Raw genomic sequence first — 17,700 nt, 5'->3', positions numbered from 1 at the left:
TCCCACTATTATGCCCAGCTATTGAGAAATCATCTTATTTTGTTTTATTTCTTAGCAGGCATGATGTTATTATGAGTTATTTCTCTGGGAGTTCCCGGAGGCATCGGAGAAGATCTCGTAACAGAAGGCATTGTAGAGACATGTAGGAAGACACAATCTCTTCCCTAGGGAAGAAGTTGCAAGAGATATGAAACAAAGGAAGATTAAACAGAGAAGTCCTAACCCTGGCTGGGTGCCCCACTATTGCAGTGAAGCTCTCTTCTCCATTGGTAAATGCAGCATAAGGAGAAATTATTTATCCATGTCCTTATTCTACCTATGAGATGAGCTCAAGAATACAGTCTTATCTCTTGCACAATTTACATGTCATGTAGTGCAGCTTGATCAAGAAAGTCAATGAAAATACGCTGTTTCTGATTACACGATGTTCTTGGAAAGTAGCATGAATATTATGTAAAGAGAAAGAAAAGACATAAGATCTTACATAATTTACCTTTGACTGATTTTGAGATCTCTTATGCTAGTTATTTCTTTACCTTGTGCTAACAGAAGAACCCAGACCTTCCAATCGTTACCCAAACGAGCCCTTTGATTCACGTCAAATCAACAGCTTGCTCATGCAGGCAATCAGGTGGAGGATCGTGCCTGAGCTGCCCAGAAGGCAAAGGCAGTATATTGGGACATCTGCAAAACAGCTTCTCATCGTCCAGGGAGTCATTCAGTTTGGGGGACATTTTTTCCATGAGAAAAAAAAGCACAAAAGAGGAAAAGGATGTCGTCCTGACATCCACACCATCCAGCATCAGAAATGTTTTATTTGTACAAGCGCTGGTCTGGTCCCATGTACCGATGGCCCATTTCCACCTGGGGGACTTCTGTTGTGCTCCTGGCACACACCCTCCTGTTGAGTTTCACCCAAAGGGATTCAGTTCACGAGCTCCATGACTGCTCCATGGCAGTAACCACGCCGAAGTAAGCAAGAATAACTTGAATATTCGCTTCAAAAGTGTGCTTCTCATCGAAACTAAAACACTACTGTAGATGCACCCTAAGACCAAGTGTTATCACTTACCCAGCTGTTGCACCACTAGATTGTATTTATGAAATATATTTGTAAATGTTCTGCCTGACAGCATATAGGTACTCTTTTTTAAAATAATGCATGGTCAATGGAAGTTAAAAAATCCTTTTTAATTCAGAATCTGCATTCAGAATCTGGTATTCATTAACCAGAGATGATTAAATATCTTGGCCTCTACCTTTAATGATAGGTCTCATTTTTCCTCAGACAGTTTCCTTCATTAAAACTTTGTGCTTTCCTGATGAAACTGATATTTTAAAAAATATATAGTTATAAAATGCTCAGAGCAATTTTCAAGAAGAAAAGAATGACAGAGAACAGCTGAACAGTATCAAAAAAATTCTTATTGTGGCTGTTGCACCTACTTGAGGCTCCAGATCACCAGCATATTTACACGTACACAGAGCTAAGCACACACTTCCACGATGCTGATGGCACACATTGTCCAACAAGAGCTGAACTGCATTTCAGTGCTCCACAAAATCATACAGGAGGACAGAAATGGCCAAAGTCAGCTCACATGTACAATAATTAAGTAGACTGAATTATACCAGAGATGAATTTATACCATTTTCTAAACTTTTTTCTGTCTGTAAAAATGAGATGTGTAGGTTTGTATGAAAAAGGTGCTACAGAAGGAATCCTGAATCAATATCGACGTACGTATTTAATTAACACAGACAGTTTGATCAGGCCAAATAATTCATCTGTCCTCCCTTTTGTGAAATTCAATCTTTGTTTGCATAGCTAATATCCTCCTATGTAGCCATAAGCCCCATCCTTTGTGTATCAGTAGACTTTAGGAAATGTTTAATCGGTTTGCAAGAGTGCATAGATACAATTCCACACAACCCTCTGTGTGTCATCTACAAAAGTCACGTATATGAAAATATAAGTTGTGCCCCTGAAAAGAAATACCAAGGAAGTGTTCTACATAATTCTTCTCTCTTTCTGTAACCATTTTTCTCTCTCTAAACATGTTTTAAGTGACAAGATGCAATTTGTTTGCTTTTCTGAAGGTGGAAAATCTCTGAGGATTCTACTCTGATTTTTAACTTTATAAAAAAAAAATAAATCGCTGATTTCAAAATACGATTTTTAAAATTATAATATTCTTTATACATCATCGTAAATATAAAGACTATAAAACTATTCCGAAAAATTAGTCAATGTATTTCTGAGCTACAATCATGTTTTAGCTTCAACCAACCACAATTTTTAAAAAAAATGAGTAACCATATGTGGAGCGAGGCAAAACATTTAAAAAATACATTCAGAAAATATAAATAATAAATAGTTCCAGAGAACTCTTTAGCAGAACAGCATGTATCTACATCTTCCAGCAAACTTAACATAGAAAACATGATTCTGATACTACCATTTTGAAGCTCTCTCACTCGAAAGCAGAAAGCTAGGAATCCTGACATATATACTGTATTACAAGCAAATTCTGCTTTTCATACAGATCTGTGAAAGTAGCTGTCACAAATTTCAAATGTGATTAAAGATCAAGTACCTGAAGGCAGAAATTTGAACCTTGCAATTCTTCATTCTGATAAAGTGTGGAAACCCACAATATTTCAGAATATTGTATTTCTGAATAGGTGTTTCTCAGACATACACTGGAGATCACGTTAAGCTCTCTGAGTTAATTTAAAATGTCAGTCTTACTGAATGCATTGGAGAAATATGACTAACAATAATCCAAAAAATGGAATAGAATTGTACACTTAAAAGCATTGATGAGTTCAAAGAAAGATAAAAATGAGGGCCAGAGCTATCTCACTGTGCTATCTTAAGCAGTCTAGAACAATAATAAGTTGCTCTTTTAGGAGGTCTTCAGTATATTGCTTCTGGGAAGGAATGTGAGAACCATCTTTCCCCCAGCACTCTTAAGCTTTCAGTTCCAAACTGAAAGAAAAGTTAGAAAATGTGTAATAGGAAAACATGTTTATGCATGTGGATTTTGAAATCACCTTGGATCCTGCTGAACCTTGTGTAGATGTTTACACGCTTTCATTAATTTTATAAAAAGCTACAACATCCATCTCTTTTTTCATACTATTTGGCTTTTACACCACTGAAGATAATGTCTGTGCTTACATAATGTAATGTGGCATAACTCCACCATGGTCTTCGCAAGAGAGGTGATTGGAATCAAATAAGAACCTGGCCCTTTATTTGAACAAACTTCACCATTTAATTATTTTTTAATCTATAGTTACTCTCCATTAAAAGAAATTCATGACATTCTTACATAAAAGCAGAAACTTGATGGAACATGCTTTTAGACAATTTTAGTCTTTGCCAAAAATTTTTATGAACAGAAATAATTTTCAACCTCATTTTCTTAAGGGAGAGAGGACGTAGGAGGAGAGAAAGAAAGGGGCTCCATCACTGCACGTGCCAGTTGTCAGGGCACACCAGAACCAGATCCTGGGCACACACACACATACACTTGACCCATGTTTGTGAAGACAGACAAGAGGTCTTGTTTTCACTCCAGTAAGTACTGAAACAAATTTTGGAAGTGCGGTAATTGATTTGAAGAGTAATCGTATCTGAGCTCCTCTAAATTTGCTCAGTCAGAATCACTCACCTTTGTCACATGATGCTTTTCATGTTGTACAGGAATCTTAAACATTTGGCACCAATATGTTGTATCCTTGTCTGGTACAGGCACCTGTCTTAATAAAGAGGGCAAGAACACGATATTATAAAAGTCACATTACCCTGTTGCATAAGCCCAAAGCTTTGGCTGCCACCTTATCCCCACCTCCACATAAACCCAAAACCCGGAGTAACTTACGTCTTTGTTTGTCAAGTCAAAGTACGGCAAAGAGGCAGATGAGACTTCTTCTTTCTCAGGATTCAGTAAACGTAGACTCTTTGTACCACGATTAGACCCATGGTAATTTTGACCTGCTTCTCCCATGTCTTTGTGGTGGTAGGCCCATATTACCCGCACTGTGCTCTCCTGAAAAAAAAAACCAAAACCAAAAACAACCAAAAAGTCCATAAGGAATAGGAACAATATCTTCGTTACACAGTTCACATAATTCCTACAATAGGTATGATGTAGGTGTTGCTGTATTTGAACAATGACTATGTACACCAGAGGAGCAGTCACCTACTGACACAATTTTGCCTTTAAAATTAATCATGTTTTATACTCATAGGGTTCACTGGAGATACGCAGAAGTTGAACCTCTCTCTGATAGATTCCTTCATTAATGTTGCGAATTTAAATCATATCTGCAAATAGCAGAAGAGACTCATAAAGAGGTAACCAACTAAACGTATGAAAAAAGTTTTTCTAGAGAGGTCACTTATTTGGCCAGCAATCAGAAGGTTTCCCCCAAAAACGTTTTCCAGGCTCAGCTCTGTAAAGATGCGAATGCCTTCTGTGAACTGCTGTCCTTACATGCTAGGGAAGATAGACATTCAATTACAGAACAGATTTACATCTTAAAAATCAATCTACAGCCACAGCACAGATCAATTCTCTGTAAACCATTCTCAGATTGCAATAATCACCCTTGAGACAAAGTACTCTAATAAATCCTGAAGTGTCCCAGAATATTAAATTATACTGAGAATTTGGAGCAGGTGCAAAAACCATAGATCTATTGACTGCCTAGAAATCTGGCAGTTTATACAGCTGTGGTTTGCTTCCTGCATCTTTCAGCGCCTCATACTGATATTACTGTGTATATTGTGAAAACATAGATAATGAAAATAGTGTTGAACTACTATAGCAATGCTTCCAAAATGAGTAGTAAACAAGCCAAAGCATAGAAAATCTTGCAAATCTCTCTAACCTATCTGTCATTTCCAATACAGAAGTCATCAACTTCATATAATTTAAAATTATGCTTAGGAAACAGTACAGAAGTCCCTAGGGCAACAGAGGAATTTGCCATGAGAAGTATTTTACCATGGAAAGAGTTTTACCATAAAACTCTTCAACTTCTTAATTTTGAATAAAGAAAAAAAACAAATATATACTCTAAATATATCTGCTCCAAACTTTTTAAAAAGTCTATCTTTAAGATCAATTGCAAGTTAGTGTAAGACCTAAAAAGTATTTCTCATGTTGGCATCTCTTGAATGATTGTAACTGTGGGATATGGGACTTGATGGCCCAGAGGTTCCTGTTTCAATCCTGTGTTCACTTGGTGTGTTAGAAATTAGAGAACACAATGCATTGAAGTAGAAGGACAAAGAAAGCTGAAATTAAAATATAGGAGCTTGATAAAACTAGCACAAGTATTTTACATGGTTAAGTTGACCAAACAGATGCTTTGGAAAGTGAATTTCTCTAATTCTGTCCTTTTACTAAGATGAGATTTTAATAACCAGCTTCATAACCACGTATACATTTGGCCTGTATTAATTACTTAATCTCTCTACATATAGGCAGAGCCTCTTACCGTTATGGTTTTGTCATTTGTATCACAAGTGTGCAGTTCTCTGCTAAAAGCCAATATTGTATGTGTGCTGTTTTCCATGGCATATTCCAGGTGGTAATCCTGTTGAGGGTCTTTTTTAAGTACTCTGTTTTCATCTGTGAAATAATCCTGTCAAAAAAAAAGTGGACCATTATTAAAATCTAATATTAAATGAAAAATAGAACTTTATGTTCAATACTGAAGCCTCTTCAAACAAATCTTTATGTAAAATGTTGAAGTATCATAGTTTTGTATCAAATGATAAATTTGAGGTGGCACTGAACACTTTTTTGATTAAAAATCTTCAGGAAAGCATGTCTCCTTGGTAAGCAGCTTAAAGAACATCTTGAGCAACTTTAACAACATGCTGCCTGTACGTAACTGCAGAAATAAAGGCTGTACCCAACAACCAAGAAGCCTAATTTATCATGACTGGGGTGTCGTGAACTTCGGGGGAAATTACAGAGAGAACGAATTTCACTTAATATTCACATCCGCACAACTTTTTCTTTCTTTTTCCTTCCCCACAAAAAGCAAACCTCTTGAATAAACGTCGACTAGAACCATAAACCCTACAGCTTAACTAGCACGGAAAGTGCTCAGTTCATACAAAAAGTGCTGGGTTGGGGTTGGGGTTTTCAGGGCGGGGGGAGCTGTTTGTAAGAAAGACGCTCCCTATCTGGGGTTCAGCAGAGGCACGGTACAATGCAGGAGCGGCTGCAGCGATGCTGGGTCATTAACCTCCTCACCCCAAATTCCTGTGGCCCCACGCAGCTGGGACCCAGCCCTCCCTCCCCTCCCACCTGGAAAGGGCTTGCCACCACCTCAGATGCACCTCCTCCAGTCGCCCTCCCTTGAGGTTTAGGCTGTTTCTGCCTGGTTTGGGATGGGGAGGGGGGCTTTTAACTAATAGATGTATTTTTCACGCTGAACAGGCTACAGGCATCCTTGCAGAATAATGCAGCGCCGGCTGTTCCTGGGAGGCATTTACTTCTGTAGCTATTTGGACCTCCATTCACTTTTAGAGAGATTTCTAGCTTTCCCCTTTGTTAAAGCAGAGGTAACCAAGCTGAAAAATTGTAAAATGTTACGTCCAAGTATTCTGATACCAGTAAAAGTAACTGATACCTTATTAATCCACTAAAGGATCATTTAGGACCTGTAATCTTAAGCTTAACCCCACCCTAGAAATCTGTGTGTGTGCAAGAGACCACGTTCACACCGGTCAGAGTTCACAAGCTGGTCTGCCTTTTATAGATGTACAAATAACTGCACGCCCAAACATTTCATTAAGGTATATTAATTTGGATGAAAATTTGTATAAAATTATTTCAGTCATGATGCGGTTTCAAGGAAGAAAGGGGTAAAAAGCTGACCATTTTTTATCAGTATTAATATATTCAGATTTAATTCTGTCTTGCCAAAACTACTGAAACAGTTTGGATTTTTTCAGTTCTGGAACAAATCCAAATTTCAAAAGTTTTGAAATGTACTGAAAAGAGTCCTTCTTCTCCTGTCAGCACTTCTCACAACTACAAATGAATGAGTACATATGTGAAAGAATACACATGTGGAAAAATAATCACCAAAAAGAGCAAAAGAGGGGTCTGGAACCTGAAGTTGTATGCTGAAAGAAAGGGAACTGATGAGTTATGTTTGTTTAGAGAAAGAATTTTGGATTTGCTTTTCCAGAGGAAAATAATGGGTCTGTTCTGGGATGGTACTTGAAGATGGGTACTTTATGGGATCAAACTGCTCCACTTTAACCCTGCATCAGAGCTTGGAAAGAGGCAGTGTACGTCTATACGCGATACCATCCCTGCTCTGAAAACATTCCTCCATGGAATCTCCGCTTCCATCTTAAAAATAGTAAGGGCTTGTCTGGACGAGGAATGTAACCTTGTGAACATCAGCTCTTATTAAAGTGTGATATCTTTGCTGAAATGTTACATTGAATTGGAGGAAGGCACCCTTGTATTAGAATAAGCACCCACACATTGAATTATTGAGGAACACAAATTCAAGAATAGCTTTTCCTCATGTGAACAGGTTGAAAGTCTTTGCCTGAAACCACTGTGAAGAAAAGCTCAGAAATATGATGCAAAGTTAGGTGTGCACGCTCAAATATTTTGCTGGTAAACTTCACCATTTCTTAACAAGTCTAGAGGACACAGCCGTAACCAAAAAAAGCTCTTGTAATATAGCCGTGACTTCTATGATCCTGTGGGGGGAATGCAAAAATAACTCTAAGAAGTTGTGTAATTAAGGTATTAGCTCAGATGTGCCTTGATAACGTGATTGTCAGTGTAATTATTTCACTCGCCTGGATGACAGTCAAAGGCAGGTCACAGCTCTGGCTCACTGCGAGGGGCTCATCTTGTGGCTGCCAGCAAATGCTTTGGGGAAGGTGGTCCCCAAGCCCTGGCCCCAGGAGAGGACCATGCTGCTCCCCGTGGGAGGAGAGCTGCGTTGGGCGCTCGCAGTGCTGCCTGCCTGGGCGCTCGCTGCCTACCTCTGCTGTCGACGCTGAACAGCACCTCGCTCAGTGACTCACCTTAAATTATTTTGTGGGTAGATGCTAATCTGACCGACTAATGTTAATCTTTCCCATGTGAAAATTTCTGTGAAGTAACGAATTCCTTGTCTCTACTTACTTTCTCTGCCTGATACACGCCACCTTGAAACAGCCCTCGAATATCAGGGTGCTGAGAATACCTGGGAAGCAAATTTATGTAGTGCTCAGGAAGAGAGAGATGTCCATTTATTCCCCAAATCCTACAACTCCACTGAGTGCAGTGCCCTAGAGGACTCAAGTGTGGGTACGCTTGCCAAGAGCTATTTAGGAGTTAGCGAACTGTCTCTATTACTATTTTTATTTCCTTTGTTGAAAATTATTCAGATGTTCATCACAAAAATAAAATCAAATAATGTAACAAAAAAATTTCTGAACAGCTCAGAATTTAATTGCTCAACCTCTCACATGAAAATGGTTTGTTTACCAGTTTTAAAACAAAATAAGGCCACATTGCCAAGGAAACATACTGATCTCTTTCTATTCACAGAGAAGATTTTAAGTCAAACTACGCAGGCTTTGCTCAATTTACTCATCAGAGTTTAAAAGCCTTTAAGACACGTGTTTGTGCACAAAATGTAAGAACAAAAGGAGCTTATCAAAAATGAAGACACGCTAAAAAACTGTGATGCCACATCCTTTTCAGCAGCATCTTGGAAAAGTAAAAAAAAGTTAGTTGTAGATATATCTATATAGATATATGTCTCTATCTTTATACATCTCCTATGCTTGCTTTCAGAGTAGAAAAATAAGAATAAATTAAAGCCCTGCTCCTATGGTACAAATGCAATCACAACCACCACATTTGGACAGCCTACACTCCATTTAAGTACTTGTGCCCAGTCAAAGGAGAAAGCTGGGTACCTCTGAAGGCCTTTGAAAAGTGACTTATAAGGCCAAAGGACAGCACAGAGGATGGATCCACCAGAGGCCAGCGAGGGGACGTTAGGCATCTGGGCTTCAGCTGAACTGAGGATATCTAAATACGGTTCGAAACTTTCTCAGGGCCAGACTACTGTAACACAGAACTCATCTAAATTCACAAGTTTCACTCACTGAATTCTGTAGAGAAAGGAGTGTGACATTTTCATCAACATGATTACAGTGCTTCAATATCTATCACAGATGGTCTGAAATGTGCCTCGTACTGGAACAGTTTATTCCTCCTACCAGGTAGGAAAAGGGTCTAATGTGGCAACCTCTTTTACAGAGATTTGGTTTTGCCACCCCATACAGTTAGCTAGAAAACCTGTGTCTTTTGTAGGACAGATTATACTGATAGAAGTCAAATTTCCCCCCACTTTCATGGAGTCCCAGCAGAGATCTACAATAATTATCTAGTCCTTAAAACTGAATTTCTGAAACACTCAAAAGCACAAACCTGACAACATGGATTTATGTACTGATTCGGCACTTGCATCTAGATTCTTCAGTTTCTTATACACGCAAAAGTATATATCATACATTAAATGAAGATAAAGTTTTCAAGTGTCACACCAACTTTACAGTAGTGTAAGCATTACAGAAAGAGAAGATAAGGGTGAAATGACTATATTTTTCTAGTGTGAATATCTCATTTTGGTTATTTAAATAGTAAGTGTTTAAAACAAAGTTTCAGAAGTGTTATTGGTCATGCTAGATAATAACAAAGATGTTATTTTCATTTCAGAATTTGCTTATGTAAACTGTTTACATGTAAAACATTTGAAGTTTCTGTACTCCCTTTGACAGTATTGCATAAAATGGCATTTTAAACTCTGGACTAAGTTGTGCAATCAGTCAAATAATTAGGTATGTACTCCTTCCTCACATTACCTAGAAGTTGAAACAACATATGGAAAATGAAAAATCTTCCTGACAGCACAAGTTACTGTTATGTTCTTTTCCAGATGTGAAGACGATCATGTTATACTGTTTTTCAGATCCCATTAACCTCTCTCTGTCTTAAAAAAAAATGTTTTGCGGCATATATGGTTTCTGATTGCTGCTCGACAAACAGTCAGGGAGAAAAATTTCTTAAGCATGTGAGAAGAGACCGGTTTCTCCTTCGAGAATGTAAGCACAGCTGCAGAGGGAAGCCTGACCCCGAAAGCACCACCAGCTGTCATCGCAGACTTGAACAGGTGTTTATGGGACTCCCTCCCCAGATCTTTACAATGTACAAGATTGTTTTGGTTATGATATCCATTTCCCATCCTAAATTATATACCGCACCTTTCAACCTCAAGAAGCATAAAATAACCCTCGAACTGTGGCCCCGTCCAGCAATCGCCTTGCAGGCTCAGCTTGCAAGCAGCTCTGCCGCCAGGATTTATACACGCTGCCCTTCTCCAACCAGGAGATCGCTTCCATTTCAGCAGCAATTTAACACCTACAAGCAAGTAAAGGGACAGGCGAGGAATGGGAAATGAGGGAAAAACAAGCTGCGTTGCAACTAGTCCTCACCTATGGTCTGTAGCCAATCCATGGAGTTTTGAACATCCCCAAACTACCAAACTGATGTCTCAGACCAGGGCTGAAGACAAGTTTGGCAAAAGGAATCGGGAAGCTGTAACCAAGATGAAAGTTGGCGCAGGAGGGGCTCTATCTGAGTATAAATAGGATGGATAAATTGCTACAGTACGCAAAAGAACTGACCAAAACGTTTGTTTGAAATATGCACCAAGCTATGCCTTTCTGGGTTTCCAAAAAAATAACTGTGGTTAACATTTCTCTTTCTTATTGTTGCATTCAATTTAGATGGAATCCTGCTGCTTATGGTTCCAGCACACACTGGATGTTACCACCAAAAAGAAGCTGTTTTTACATTGTATTTGGCAAGAAGCAAACAGAGCATGAGTTTACAAATAAGCAAACCAAACTTTTTTGCAACCTCACATAAATTTCAGCTTGAGTTTCAGGCAAAGATCTTACTGTGCTCTTATGTTAGGGGAAAACAGTTAGTTTTCACCCACAGCAAACTAACACGAAGCAGGAGTCTGAAAGCATCACTGCTCTGTATAAGAATACCTTGAGAGCATTTCAGTTGACTGATCCAATCTTGGGATTGGCCTCAAATGAAAAAATATCCACGGAAAGGGTACAGAGACAGCAATCAAGCAGTTGCAAGAAATTCCTAAAGTACCTGGGATCAGTAAGTTCAGCTGCTGCCCTATGAGCAGTCTGTTTGTAATTAATTTACTGGTTGATTTATTTATTTTTACCTACACAGCAGATTAGTATGAAGTGATTCACTCCTTGCTAGGAAGCCTGGCTCTCACTCATGCAGGCAGTTCCAAGAAGCTGTACACAATTCCCGGTACAATTCCAGTTAAACTGAATTACACTGGAGTAAATGTGGCTTATTTACTTCACATGTACTGCTAACTTTAACAAGGACAGAAAATTTTTATCTATAGCAAATAACTGTGGGTGTGTCTGTATTTTAAATGCAGACATACACATATACACAAAGACACACATTTTCCACTTGTGTGTTTACAGAAACAGATAATGCATGTATGTGTGTGTACACGTACATATATTTTCTTTGCAAAAAGAGGGTGTGTATTTTTTACACATGAAACACAATTATTTACTTAGAGACACATCTTTCCTCATTCAAACTGTAAGTCATTTGAATACACTTCAGTGTATTTCTTATATCTAGCTAAATGCTCCCCGGGGCGGCTTCCCGGTAGCCTACAGCCGGCAGTGACACCCCTTGGTTTTTGTGGCATTCCTGGGAGATACAAAAATACTGCTTTCTCCACACGCAGATGAAAAACACTGAAATGTGGAGAGCTCTCTAACTTACCACACAAAGGGGTAAGAAGCACGAGCAGTTAGAAGTTGAAATACGACATCGCATATCAGCGTGGATAATTTGACTTTGCAGCAGAGTCCCAAGGACCTACCCGAGTCTTTACATCAAGAATAAATGTTGATTTAAGAGGTTGTATTCCAGTTCTATCAGAATCTACAAAGCTAGATTAAAGGCTGCCCTAACACAAACAGACTAGATAAAACATGTAGCAATGTGTTTTAAGGGGAAGAAAACCTGTAAGTAGGAGATAATGTGCGATCCAATCTCACAACTATACTTTATCACAAGAAACATTTCTTACACAGGAGCCACGTTTAACCAGTACAAGTTTTCTTGGTTTAAATACTTTAATTACTTCAATTATGAGGAAGTTTTAAAAACACTTAAGGGATTTTTGAGCACAACTTTTAGTGACACTTGTTCCCAAAATCTCAATATGTGCCTTCAAAAATCTCCCCTCCTCCTCTCCTACTTCTAAGATACTTGTTTATATCGAGAACGAAATCATCCCCCCCCCTTATTTTAAGCCTTTGCATCACTCATGGTGGCTACATTTCCATCCTGCCCCAGGCACTTATTTTTGGGGAGCTGTAAGAAAATTTCATTTTCCTGGTGTTCCCAAAATCCAAAAGACAAGAAAAAATACCATAAAGAACAAAAAAACCTTGCCAAACAGCCCCCCAAAGCCTGCAAAATAGAAGAGCTACAGAGTTCTTCTCATCTTTTGTTCACCAACTGTTGCTTCCTTGTCCTAACTATTGTACCTCTGAAAGGGAACTACAAAGCACCCGGCCAGCGGAGATGTACACTGGAGTGTCTCTTTATGCCCCACATGGAAGCCAAGAGGGACTCATTAGTCATCTGGAGATTTTGCCCCAATGCCCAAAGGCATGAAATACCTCCAACAAAGCACCAACTGAGATATGTCAGTGTGGCACTCACTTTGCATCTCTCTCTTGGTGCCTTTCAAGTTGTTTTCTAAACACTTCTTTTGTTGCTGTTGGCATGAGTGCACTTAAAAGCAGCATATCGTTAAGTGCAGAGAATGCTCACTGTTTTCTGTCCTTTAAAATCTCTTCCAAGTACTTCCCTATGAGCAATTAAGCTAACTCTATGGGATACATTTGATAACAGATATTCTTTAGTTTGGGTGACAGTTAACAAGCAAGGCTGTAATGAATAATAAAGTACTTTTTAGTGACACACAGTCACTATTCACCCTAAGTAGGGACTATTTTTGTGGGAGTTCAACAGAAGATTCTAACAATGCAACCCTCTTGTATAACTTGCACAAAATAGGCATTCATCAAGGAGGATTACTCTCCCCAAAATGGGGCGCTCAGCAGCTACGTGCTGTGGGTGGGGATGCACAATTCCAGACAGGGGTGGAGACCAAGGAAAAGGCATGGGTCTAGCATGAAAATGCATGCTGTGTCAATTCATAAGCAGAAAAGAGATGCATTTGAGAGGGAGAGAGAGAGAGAAGAAAGAAAGAAAGAAAGAAAGAAAGAAAGAAAGAAAGAAAGAAAGAAAGAAAGAAAGAAAGAAAGAAAGAAAGAAAGAAAGAAAGAAAGAAAGAAAGAAAGAAAGAAAGAAAGAAAGAAAGAAAGAAAGAAAGAAAGAAAGAAAGAAAGAAAGAAAGAAAGAAAGAAAGAAAGAAAGAAAGAAAGAAAGAAAGAAAGAAAGAAAGAAAGAAAGAAAGAAAAAGAAAGAAAAAGAAAGAAAGAAAGAAAGAAAGAAAGAAAGAAAGAAAGAAGAAAGAAAGAAAGAAAGAAAGAAAGAAAGAAAGAAAGAAAAGAAAGAAAGGAAGGAAGGAAGGAAGGAGGAAAGAAAACTAGATGCAAAAGCTAAGGCTGCCCCAAGAACTTTTATAAAGAGTAACACATGCTGCAAGTGACCATGGCAGCATTTCAAGTAACATTTTGCTAAGTATGAACTCCCCTTCCAAGTCCACCCCATTCCTATAGAGACAAAGGCAGCTCCCAGCTTTCCAACACCAGCCCCCATTGGTATCTTCTACTTGTTCTCAAACACGCTTACCCAAACCCCGCATAATCTGCCGCTCTGTCACCACCACAGGGCTCTCAGTAACATGCTAGAATAAGCTGTTCACTGATCACCCTCTTTCTCTCCCTCTGCTTGGTAGAGGTGCCTCCCTCACGACAATACAGTAAAGCTATGCATGTATGTATATATGTATTCATGCTATGTCCTCTACATCCTCCCCAAATATGTCTAGGTTCCCATTCCAAATACCTAACTTCTGAAATGTTAGGATAATAAATGTATAATTCTGTGATCGCTCAATGCTCTCCAAAAAACTACTCTGGTACACCATGAAGGTTTGTTCTTCTCTCACGACATCGAAACACTTTTCACCTTGATGTATTTAGAGAGAACTAAACCTCAGACTTTCAAATCATTTTAGCCTTTACTTATTATGCCAGACACCCTTTTAGCTCAAGCACGGAAAAGCAAACCAAAACAAATAACTCCTCATTACACACAATTTCAGGATACACCTAAAAACTGAGAAAGTAAAACCCAGTCTTGGATATCCAGAACTTTGAGTCACCAGATTTGTTCAAGGAAAGCACTGCCTGCTGACAGTGCAAATAGCATCCACTTGCTCTGAGAGGATGAAGAATAAATGCCAGAGGAAATGTTTTCTCTCTTCTCTGAAAACTATCTGGAAGTTTTCCTCTACCTCAATATACTGATCTTCCACAGACTAAGGAGTATCTGCTTTTACCTTTACTGACGGCTGTAGTCTAACTACATTTACATGTTTGCTCCCAGAAGAGGACTCTTTCCTCCGAGAACACTTTCTATTTTTAAAGAAGGAGAGAGAATTCAAGGGGGGGAAAAGAGGCTAAATTCTCCCAAGAGACTAGCAATTTCAATGCCCACTTGAAAGGCTATAAAGGTGTTTCAGAACATCTTCTGAAAATCAGGCCACGAACAAGCATCTCAAAACTTTCAAAGAAACCAAAAAATGACCCTTCTAAGAGTTTAGACCACGATGCACATTTTCCGACTGATGATCATGGAATAAAAACATATTTCTAAAACCGAAAAGAAAAGTAAGTTCTTTCATTATAGAGTGTACATATTTTATGGAGTGCAGCTAGGCATAAAACCACATACTTTCAAGGTTACTATCTATGAAAAATTCTTTTTTAGTAGTAAATAATGTAAATGGTGATGATATACACTTAACACAGAACATGTTTGTAGAATATTAACTGTATTTGTGTGTCCAGTAAAGGGAAGAATTAGACATTATTGAAACAGCATTCTAGAACAAGTTACTCATTTTATAGCAGACCCTGCTGACTGGCCAGAAGAAGCTTTTGCACAAATTTTGTTTCTCCATCATCTTTGTTTCTGGCCTTTCCTTGTTGGTGCAAGTAGGGAAATATTTAAACTGAGCAACTTTTTAAAAGACATCATTCCAGTTTAAAAAGAAACCTTGCTGCCTAGAACTGAAGAAAAAATGAAGAAAACCTCCGGCTGCAAGCAAGCTTAACAGATAGAAGTGTTTCTTCTGTGCCTTACCTACTCAAAAGTGCAACAAAATAACTCATAGCACTTAGCGTAGCAGATGTTCATGTGCTAAATTAGTGTTTCAGGAAAAATATCAGGTGCTCTCTAACAGGAGGTGCTTTGTGCTAAATTAGTGTTTCAGGAAAAATATAAGGTGCTCTCTAACAGGAGGTGTTAGAGTCCTTCCCTACAGTCCTACAGGCTACAGTCCTTCCCTTTTCTCTCTCAGTTGTATTTGTCATGGGATGCCAGTGAATAAAATCTTTGGAATAAGAATGAAACGTGTATGAAGCCATTCTTAAAGGATGCCGAAAACCTGTGAGACGTGCTGAAAAGAGCCACAAAAGTGCTTTGAGTGCTGGCGAAAATGTCCTGCAGTGGGATGCTTAAAGAGCTCGATCTATTTATTTTATGCGAAAGAAAACTGAGGAGTGACTTGATTACAGCATATAAATAACTTTATGGAGGTGGGATTTGGGGAGAGTAGACTTTTTACTATAGTAGAGGAAATACATAGCTGGAATCTGAACCCAGACAAACTAATACTGGAAATCAGGAATAGCAAAGGCTCACCATTGCTGTGAACTATCAAGGGAAGTGATGGATCCTCTATCACTGGATGTCTTTACACTAGCTTTGGATGCCTTTCTAAAAGGCGTGCTTTACCCTAACAGGATCTGTGAACTAACCAAGCACAAAGTTTGTGTTTCTTTTAATGGTTAATAGGTGTATCTTCTGAAATGTAAGGCTCCAGCAAGCCTTATATTCTGTGAGCTAAGAGCTCATTGCTTCATAACCAGAATAGGTTGGGTTTTTTATTATCATTAGTGATTTATTTAGACTGAGGTTTTTGGAAAAACTATCTTCATTTTGAAATATGGAGAAAAAAATATTCTGAAAATCATCAGTCTGAAATTAGATAAAACAAATATTTGCCTAAACTTCACACAGTGAACTAATAGGAGGAAGAAAAAAAAAAAAATATTTATGCTACAAACTCCCTTTTTCTGGAAAAGGATTGATTTTATAAAATCTTGACAAATAGTAGGGGGAGCATATTAAGCACTTAGTTTTCTTATGATGAAATGCTGGTAAATATCTATATTCTTAAAGCAAAATCTTGCAAAATTTAAGCAGCAGCTTCAAAGATCAACTAGTCCTAACACGATGAGGAAAAGACAGACAACTTCTCCTAGACCATACTCCAACAACTGGGTGTTGCTCTGCTCTTGAATTGCCTCTCTAAAAGTTATTATTCAGGCAACCGGGGGCGACAAGTTGTCATGCCGGGCCCGATTCCCCTTTCACTCACCGGTGGGACAAGGTGTCCCTGCTCCCCCGGCCCCAGAGCAACTCCTCCAGGCTGGATCTCAGGTCGCTGAGAGGGGACCGAAGGTGTGGGTCCCTTCCCCTCTCACGGCTCCTACCCCACCAGCCACCAGTGCCTCTTGGAGGGGATGCTTCGCTGGAAGCACCAGTGGAGCCTATGTCCCACACTCCTGTTCCCAGCTGTAGCCCCGGCAATATCTAGACAACTACAGAAACATACCTAGAGAATTATGCCAATACAGTTGGGCTCCTCTGAGGTCGCTTTAGCAGACCAAGGACAAGTACCAGGAGCCCCAGCGGTTACTCTGTAAGTCCTTTTCAATATCTGGGTCAAAACACCTCCAGGTGAGAAGAGGAGTGACACCAAGGACAGGAGCAGCACCGGCTGTGCCCCAGCAGACGAGTACCTCAGCAGGCTGGGAAGCCAGTGGGATCGCACCCTCATACCAGGGGGATTACAAAGCTGAAGCTCAGGTGGCAGCAGGACGGCCAAGCTCCGTCACTTGTTGGTTGCACCGATGAGCTACGGCAGGGTGAGGGGAAAGGTGCCGCACCTCGCTGGGAGAGACTCTGCCATCCCTCCCCTCTCCTCCTCAGGTCTAGGCTCAGAGGGCCAGCAGGGAGAGAGTGCCCAAGGAGAGAGAAAAGGGCTGTTGCGTTTTCTGGATAAAGAGGAAGGAAACCTGACACCTTTGACGAAACCCATGTAGAATTTTAGAGGGAAGGTAGGCAGGGAGCGGACCGAAAAGGAAGAGCTCCTCCAGGGGGAGAGGAACGCAGAACAATAGGAATAACCAAAAAGCTGGAAGGAAGAAGCACAGAGGTACGGAGATGAGGGGCGAGGAGGCTGCAAAAGAAAGAGGGGCAGGGAAAGAGGGGCGCCCCGAGAAAGAAACAGCAGGGCGGACAAAGAGGA

General features: G+C 39.5%; 1 protein-coding gene across 1 annotated transcript in view; it reads right to left on the bottom strand.

Moving 5' to 3' along the window:
* Positions 1-17,700, bottom strand: part of MOXD1 (monooxygenase DBH like 1) — a 52,264-nt gene that overhangs the window by 33,397 nt on the left and 1,167 nt on the right. Inside the window, exons 2-4 of the mRNA XM_009281584.1 lie at positions 5,515-5,661; positions 3,891-4,058; positions 3,681-3,764 (exon numbers count right to left, since the gene is read on the bottom strand). Coding sequence (XP_009279859.1) covers positions 3,681-3,764; positions 3,891-4,058; positions 5,515-5,661 — 399 coding nt within the window. The remainder of the gene's footprint in view (positions 1-3,680; positions 3,765-3,890; positions 4,059-5,514; positions 5,662-17,700) is intronic.

This window comes from Aptenodytes forsteri, unplaced genomic scaffold, assembly GCF_000699145.1.
Source record: "Aptenodytes forsteri isolate BGI_AS27 unplaced genomic scaffold, ASM69914v1 Scaffold82, whole genome shotgun sequence".
Classification (NCBI taxonomy): domain Eukaryota; kingdom Metazoa; phylum Chordata; class Aves; order Sphenisciformes; family Spheniscidae; genus Aptenodytes; species Aptenodytes forsteri.
The sequence above is the reverse complement of the archived record's forward strand: the minus strand, read 5'-3'. Positions and strand labels throughout refer to the sequence as shown.